Here is a 9,078-nt window from a genome sequence, read left to right as displayed (position 1 = left end):
GGAACTGGGTGGCCCATGACTCGGTTGCGGTGACGGCCGATTCGGGTACCGGTCTGTAAGAAACTGTAAGACAAGAAGCAACAGAACCACTAGGGATTCTTCCTTGAAGTTTTGCATGGATGTCAACGGCGTAAGGGATGGTTATGAAACATTCTGTAGTAAGATATAGCGTGTATTTGCTTCGTAAAAGAACGACACCGTCATATTGGATATGTCACACGGTGTGCCTTTGACTATACTGTGTTTTTACACATGGGTGTTCAAGAACGAGTTGGGAATTGCCAGTGTTAATCGAATATAATATTTCGAAATATGCAACAGGTCCAATACGTATAACACCGTCTGCAACTCAGTTTGTATGATTATGTTTTGATTATGATTATGATTATATGGCAGACAGGGGAATTTATGACAAAGGTTATTAGTTTAGTGGTTTTATTTTACCGATGTATAAAACAGCTACAATATTAGGAATAAATAGCCACATTTAACATTTTATAAAGTCGTTATAATGTTTCTGCATATTTACAATTGTCACAACAAGAAAATAGGGCATCATCCATTCCATAACTTGTAACTACTCAAACGTTCTAATATTTTATCCTGATACCTATAAAAATATTACTGCAACTATAACAATAATAATAACAATAGCAACAAGCAGCCCATAGTCTCTTAAATCATACATTTCAGTAAAGATTAAATGGTTTTGTGGTAAAGGTGTTATTACGTTTGCGTTTGGTGTGGTTTCTGCAAACACTGCAACCCATTTTACCATAACCTGACAAAGAGACATAATACAAAATCATATATTACGTGTATAAACTTAACTATGCGACACGTAACACTGTTGAGCTGTATTCTGCGTTCAATCAACTCGCACATGCGCATTTGCATTCCAATACAACTGGATACTTCATATGTATCCACGTGCACGTCAACCCCGCGTTCTTCTGCTGGCACCTCCACCTCAGTATCGTGAAATGGGTACTCTTGTCCGGTTTGCAAACCATTCCCTCCGGTACAGAACAGGACCTTTCGCGGGGGCAGCTGCCCACTTTCACGTAACGTGGCCAAAATCGGCGTCCTAGGTCGTTCCAAGCGTACACCACCGGACAGGACGCGTAAGTCCAGAGCCAAAGCTGCAGCTTTCGTTGCAGTTTTCTACTGCTTTGCTTCTTGCCGTGCAAAACGTCAAACTCCAGAGACTTTATTAAAGCGGGCATAGATCCGTTGGGCAGATGTACTTCTTCCAGACTGTCCACTTGGCCATTAGATGTGTGTTTGTCTTCCAGCGGAGTTGTGGACATGAACAGTGAATCGAAGTGGCTTCCCAGTAAATTTCGCAGTTCGGTTTCATTAAGGTCTTTCTCCTCAGGATCAAACATGGGATCGGGATGTTCTATGAGTACCACAGGTGGTAAGATGTCACTTGGAATCGGACGGAAGATATCGTAATGCTGACACGTGGTCTCCTTCATGCCAAAACCGAATGATAAAGCCAGTACGTACACAGCCACACAAAAATCCAGATCCATGTTTACTAGTCCGAATAAAAATTCGTTCAAAATGGTTACAGTTTCAAAATAATGGTGCTCATTGATTAAAAACAGCACGAAACGGAGATTGCGGTTCCCAACGCAACAATTCAGGTCTTAATAATCAGGCTACATACAACTGTCGAATAATTAAGTTGAGTTAATGCGCGTTTTTTGTTACAGAAAAGTTATATGTTGTACTTACTGACCCCTTTATATAACAAAATTCCACCAGAGATACACGATCCTCCACAGTTACCAGAACGTAGTACGGAATTCCTCAAAACTCCCAGGTGTCTAGGCAGATTACCGTGTTTACTCCTCTAATTTAATATCCGGGGGGGTTGGTAAATCCACGCGCTGTGCATTCGTTCGTTAGCGCAACACCACACTTTAAGCAGTTACAGTCCAGTGATGCACCGACTGGATCCTGATGCAGTCCACACTGTCATTCTGCCAGACAAGAGATGCTTTACCATCTTCATGCTTTGGGGGCGGGGGTCGGCCCATTACAGGGTGGACTCACAAGGTGTGAGTCGACTGGGTTTTTATCGACCCCTGCAGGCGGATGCACATTTGCAGAGTTAGGCATCCGTGATATCCAATGCATTATAATCTGTCTATCGTTTTTTTTTTATGCAAGTGCAACTATATGTAATAATGTAACTCATAAAAATATACGTATATACCGACATAAAACACACCAAAATTGAACTTAAATCTAATCCTTCGGCATAATCTTTTACACTAATTCACTTGTGCTCTTTCCCAATTTCCCCAAAACAAACACTCTCTCTGACACATAGAGACAGAATTCCAACTCACCATGAAAATGTATCATAAACAGTGTGCAAGTTACGTGTGCGATCAGTATTGAGAGGAACATCACTGCAGTGCCTGCTTTTTAGGTCAGGCTATTAATGAGACATTTTCTCAGAACCTGTCCATACAAACACATAAATACACACAGACGGGCTTTCTGCTGGCTCCAGATTCCCACTGCTGGCCTTTGTCTCTGGGTGACGGTCCAGCTGGATCTCAGCATAGTGCCACACTGCAGGAAAGTTCTCCATAAACACAGCTTAATTAACGGTCCTACAAGGACAGTTTATGGAGATGGTATCACACCTTCATAACTCAGGAACCGCTCAAAGCTGGAAGAGTCGTTCTTGAAATGCATTTTACCGTAGCTCAGTAATCTGGCCAGTAAAGGCTTTTATCCGGCTGGTTATTAACTGAATGTGTCTCTCAAAGATATACCAGCGGCTTTTCCTCTTCACAGTTTAGCACGACACCCTCGTCACGTCGCTGACGGTTCCCTCGAATGTCCTCCAAGCACTAGGAACTTATCTGCCGGATGTTTAAAATCCTCTTTAAAAGTAAATGTGGTTCTGGGCCCAGTTCTACTGGCTGTTGGCCCAGTTACCAAACATGGTAGACCAAAGAAAAGCCTGCGTCCCCCCCCCCCCCCATTTCTCTTTATGAAAACGATGGCTATACAACTCGCCCTACTTTGGGGGGGGGGGCAGGTTTATCATTTGACATTTGCTCTGGATCATTAGGCAGTTTGGAAGCTGACCAATAAAGCTCCGAGGTTGATAGTGATCTACCATCTCTGTGTCCTCCTTCGCATCCCCTCCCCCTAAATTCACACACAATGCAGAAGACTGAACGGCGAGTTCTCTTTGTAAATGTCACTTTTTCATAACGATTAGGACGGGTCCCATGTATTAGCCACTGAGAAAGATGCCTGATTCGGTTTACAGGTAAGAATCACTGTCGGGCCCTTCAGCAGTGACATGGTCGCTCTGACAAAACATACCCAACTGTTTTATCGCAGAACATACGTCTGTTTTTTTAATAGGCACCTCCATTAAAGGGGGCGACTGCCAAAAGTACTGCTTTAACCCCTGCAAAGGTAAATTATTTACTATCAACTGAGTCAATTTCCTTTTTTTTCACGGAGCAGCTGGCACTGTGAAAAGCTTTCGGGGAGCGTACTTTCAGACGGCACGCAACGTCGCTTCTTCGAAAATGGTCACGTCACCCGTCGCCCTGGAGTCTGTCCCTCCCCTGCGCATGTTTAATGCCATGAAATAGTCCAGATCCCTCGTTTGGCTAGGGTTGAAGATGGAGGCAAAGGAGTGCCGCGTGAACATTATTGTGCTGTAGAGGACTGTTTGCCCCAAGCTGCGACTGGATCTTCGGCGTGTACGTTTTTCCTTTTGTAGGCTAATTTTCAGACGCTTCCCCCATAGAGATCTCCTTCGTCTAAGGCAGCGTTTTCCGCCATCCGGTCTTCAGGCACCCACAGGCGTTCCACGTTTTTGCTCTCTCCCAACTGCCTGCCAGACAGTGCACATTTTTGCACCCTCCCAGTTCCTAGGGAGGGAGCAAAAGCATGGAATGTCTGCGGCTGCTTGAGGACCGGATCGAGAAACGCTGCAATAAGGGACCCCAATGATCCCTGGGACCATGTCGTGTTGCACAGACAAAAAACTTTGTGTTAATTACATGCAATTCAAACGAGATATTTTTTGGCTCTAATCCTGCCCCAGTGCTTTGAGCAGAGCTGAGGGACAATCCTCCTACAGTCATCACTGCCTGGTGATGATGATCTGCTCAGCATCTATAACCATATATTGACACCCATAAAAAGACTCGGGATTTCAAGGACCCTCCAAAAGTCTCACAGACCATGTTTTTCTTCATAACACACCACTTAAATCACTGGGGCTATTTACTCATTTATTTATAAACGTATCTTGGCTAAATTTTTGGCCAATCAACTGCAAAAGGAGCAAACAGTCTCTCCAGTGAACATGTCTCTGTGAGCATTTTAATATTTTAGGCAAACTCATACACCATTACAAATGTCTGGTAAACGTCTGCACAAACGACTCTCCGTCTTTGACACTTGACCTCGTTCCAAGCGCACGCGTCCCCACACGCACACTCACGCACACACAGGGCAGCCCCGCCGTCTGCAGGCTCCCCTGGAACACGTCGTTCCAAAGGCAACAGACATCGGAGAAACGCTCCGAGGCCTTGTCAAAAGAAATCGTATTTTGACGGAGCCTGGATACACAGGCGTAGGCTCACAGAGTTACTTTCACGAGCAGAGTAGAATATAGTGGAATATTTTCTAGGGGGGGGGATGCCTCCCCATGAGCTGGCCAGAGCGCGGCTCTCGTCTCATTTAATAACGAAGCCATTTACAGTCAACTTGCCTGACTTTTTCGCCGACATACACGCAGTTTTTATCAGCAGTTTTTATCGGTCAAGTCACAACGTAGAGTCTTGACAAAAATTATGTTCACGACTTAATTCCGCCAGACGGCCGTGAAGCACCTGAGACAGTAGCGGATAACGATGTTCGTTCGGCGGGCGATTAATGGAACGAGCCGTTCTGATTGATGTACCGGCTGCCGAGCGGTTGTCTCCACAACATAAATCAGTGACTTAGAAGCCTGGCCACAGATAGGCTCATTCTCCTCTGTGTCGTAACTCAGTCCCGGGGACAACGGCGCCTTTTCAGCGCGGAGATAGTGACCTCATCGCCGGCCGCCGTCACCACGCAGCCATGTCTCCTTAGCCGCCCCTGGCTGGGGCTGCTCTGATGGTTTGGACGGCCACTTGGAGGCTCGAGAGGAGGTGGGGGGGGGGGGTGGCTGAGTCATTGAGTTTGGCGGCAGAAACACAGCACCCTGTGTGCGGCACGGGCCCCCGCCGCTGGGGAGCGGAGTCTCGCTCCCGCACACACACATCGTAAATCGAGACGGCGCACAGCGCGCCATCTGAAACGACGTGATTCGGCGGTACTACCCACGACTGTTGCTCTGAATGTTTCAAGCACCCCTCCCCCCCCCCCCCCGAATACTGCGCTAATGAACAAACTCGTTCTGAGAACAGACCGTAGTAGTACGGCTGCTCCTAATTTAACCAATAATCTGTTTTGGGGCGACTAAAAGTCTTATATAGACCCGTGTTTTGTCTTGAATTGTATTATCTTTTATGGGCCTATTGACCCACAATGCACCTGTCCCCTTCTCTGTACATCAAACCAAGAAACACAGCAACAAAACGTACGAGAACATGGCATCTCTTCCTATGCGGTGTGCCTTGTGTCTCCTATGACAAGATCTAGGATGTCGAATTGGATGAACAGTCCATCAATCCATCAATCCATTTTCGAAGAAACCGAAGTGCCGATCTGAGCGATCCTCCCCTTAACTCCCTTAGCTTCAGCTCCTCTTGGTGGGCTCCCAGAATTCCATGGGGTCTGTCCCGGTGGGCTCCCAGAATTCCATGGGGTCTGTTCCGGTGGGCTCCCAGAATTCCATGGGGTCTGTCCCGGTGGGCTCCCAGAATTCCATGGAGTCTGTTCAGGTGGGCTCCCAGAATTCCATGGGGTCTGTTCAGGTGGGCTCCCAGAATTCCATGGGGTCTGTCCCGGTGGGCTCCCAGAATTCCATGGGGTCTGTTCAGGTGGGCTCCCAGAATTCCATGGGGTCTGTCCCGGTGGGCTTCCAGAAATCCATGGGGTCTGTCCTGGTGGGCTCCCAGAATTCCATGAGGTCTGTCCCGGTGGGCTCCCAGAATTCCATGGGGTCTGTCCCGGTGGGTCCCTACTCATGTTCCTCTCACTGGAGCGAGTCCAAGGAAGATCCTCAAGGGAAAGACTCTTTGGGCAGCTTACAGAAAGGTGATAAGAGAAACTGGGCTTGCTGGTGGAAACTCCGAGAGGATTGAGCAGAAGCAGCAGGTGTCATTCTGCGTTCCCCGCCTGCCTGCATACAGAGGACACGCCTGGAGGTGCACGGTGCGAAGGTCCAGCGTATGGAAGAGACCAATCCATGAAGAATGTACAGCTCCAAGGAGAAACTGGGAAGACTGCTGACTCAAAGGAACGATCCTGCTATGGCTTGGATTTCTACTCGTGAGTTAGGGACAGAGTGCACTTAGGAATTCAGGTAGGTGCAAGGGGGGTATGGTGATTTAGCATAAACCACCATACTACTGGCCTTTGATGCACCACACTGCACAGTGGCACGACCTCCACCTAACGACAGGGGAGCCATCCAACCTCAACCTAACGACAGGGGAGCCATCCAACCTCCACCTAACGACAGGGGAGCCATCCAACCTCCACCTAACGACAGGGGAGCCATCCAACCTCCACCTAACGACAGGGGAGCCATCCAACCTCCACCTAACGACAGGGGAGCCATCCAAACTCCACCTAACGACAGGGGAGCCATCCAACCTCCACCTAACGACAGGGGAGCCATCCAACCTCTACCTAATGACAGGGGAGCCATCCAACCTCTGCCTCTCCTGCACCTTTACTTAAAAGCACAGAATTCCCACCAAAGCCGTATTCTGTTTCACATAATTGTGCTTCAGGATAACTTGGAAATAAATGTAAGAAATGAATGGTAGAGACCTGGTACCTCAGCACAGCACCCAGTACAGCATCCGAAGCAGAGCTGCTGTCGACACCCCAGTCACACGTCATGGCAACCGTCCACCGCAGACCACAATGTCATTTGGCAAGATTCAACCCCTTGAACGACAGACTCCATCTTTCAGTAGAAAGGCCAGTGGAGGGGGGGGGTCGGTCTGGCTGATTAACGGGTGCGGGGTGACATATCCCAGAAACCCATTTATACGGCAAGAGTACTCTGCGGACGGGCACTCTGCAGTCATTTTTGGCACAACACCATCAACCAACAAGAAACAACAGCATCCCTCTGCAAAGAGCATGGTCCTGGCAGTAAGGACTAAACAGGACAGGCAATCAAACAAGATTCCAAACACGAACAAACAACCGAAGGGCTATATGTATTAGAATCAGGGCTTTTCCATGTCTGAGCTATTGGTTGAGCTCTCAAAACACAGAAGGCTGCTTTTAAACAATCATCACCATGTCATAAGACTGGGTTATAAGAAGGGGGTGTGGTTAGCATATGTTACAAGATGTACAGTGTAATACTAGCATGTTATATGTAATGAAAACAAGAGTTAAAATACCACCACCACCACCACCCCCCCCACACACCTCTTTCCCCAAAATCACCATTTATTTTTGAAGACTAGTCTCTTATTGATGTAATTTTAACATCACCACAGGCTCTTAAATTACCGAAAGGCTGGCTTTTATTAGGGTATTGCGCTATTGTGCTTCACCCAAAGAAGAGCGATGTTTGAGGTCCGTGAAGATGTTCGAGACTCAGCTATGGAAACGTTCTTCTCAGCATTTTCCCGTACATTTACACAATTAGCATAATAATGTACAGAGCGTGGCACCCATCTCTCGCGCGCTGAACGAAAGCATGTACGCAGAGAGAGTCACGGGTTTAACGCAAACATTTATCCTTAAAACCGGCGCAGGTTTTCACAGGTCGGGTGAGCCGATCGAGTCTCCCTGCACCCTCCCTCCCCTAAGGACTAAGGGTACATGCCCACACGCTCCCCGTACGCGTCTGACACGGGGGGGATTTACTGCCGCAGCTACCGTCAGCACCGCGTTTGGAAATCACCCTTTCGGTGGGCCGGTATTTCTTGCAAACGAGCCGTTTATGGGTGCAGACGGGCGTGCTTCTGAAAACAGAAAGCGCCAAAAGCGCACTGTGCTGAGAACAGTGCAGACCCAGCCAAAGGGATCGTCGTAGTTATAAATACACCGGTGCTTCCACAAGAGAAATACTGTGTAGAGTCGCCACGTCTTCCTTAAAAGGGTCAACTTAACAGCATAATGAACAGCCCTTAGGATGCACAATTATCATAAACAAACCTGGACCTGATAGTTTACATCAATTGAGTTCCACTAGTGAAATGAATTCAGTTCCACTACATACACGCTCGATTTTGGTTTTATTTGTCAACTAATCATGAAGCCCTCGATCAGCTGGCTCAGGCATGCAGGTGGTGGACTAGAACAAAAATATCTGTATTTAAGTCCGCTGAGATGTAAGTGATCCTCGTGAAAGCTGTATTATCAAAGCAAGACCCTTCCTGTAAGGGCAGCGTGCAGGAATCTACCATCCTGTATAACGAACGCTCCGGCAGCCCTGCTGCCCGTCTTCCTGCGACATCAATGCCTTGGAAAATTCGTCTACACAAGAGCTATTTCATCGCACACATAAATGCTTACAGGACAGTAAAAAGCTCGGATAAACTCATATAAAACAGACCAGGCATGGTTAATGCAGATTTTCCCGAGGTTGTGCTTTGTCCGCAGCTCTTGGATTGAGGCCCGATAACGGGTAAGATCCACATTAGTCAAAGGTTCTGCACCACCTGTTTCGTTCATTAGGGATGCTCTAAGATAAATAAATGCTGGGGTGAAGATGCCTCCAGATATACAGACACATCCGAATATTTGCAGTGTGTTTTTCAGGGAAAGGCCCGGAGGATAACAGAGAAACGACAGCTTTTAATTAATAGGGAAGCAAATTGCTAATGACCTTGCGGTACAGAGCCCCGTCTGAAACACAGAAATTGTGCTGCAGCTCCCTCTACCGGCCATAGAAAGGCC

General features: G+C 47.4%; 1 protein-coding gene across 1 annotated transcript; it reads right to left on the bottom strand.

Annotated features, from left to right (window-relative positions):
- Nucleotides 1-438: 438 nt before the first annotated feature.
- On the bottom strand, nucleotides 439-2,891 carry LOC125718241 (noggin-3-like). The gene is made up of 2 exons (XM_048991924.1): nucleotides 2,364-2,891; nucleotides 439-2,096 (listed from the first exon to the last, which is right to left on the bottom strand). The coding sequence occupies exon 2, from the start codon at nucleotides 1,536-1,538 to the stop codon at nucleotides 873-875; it is 666 nt and encodes a 221-aa protein (XP_048847881.1). The 5' UTR covers nucleotides 1,539-2,096; nucleotides 2,364-2,891; the 3' UTR covers nucleotides 439-872.
- Nucleotides 2,892-9,078: the final 6,187 nt, after the last annotated feature.

The sequence above is a fragment of the Brienomyrus brachyistius genome, chromosome 22 (genome assembly GCF_023856365.1).
Source record: "Brienomyrus brachyistius isolate T26 chromosome 22, BBRACH_0.4, whole genome shotgun sequence".
Taxonomy (NCBI): Eukaryota; Metazoa; Chordata; class Actinopteri; order Osteoglossiformes; family Mormyridae; genus Brienomyrus; species Brienomyrus brachyistius.
Note: the sequence above shows the minus strand (reverse complement) of the source record. Positions and strands in the feature narration are given on the sequence as shown.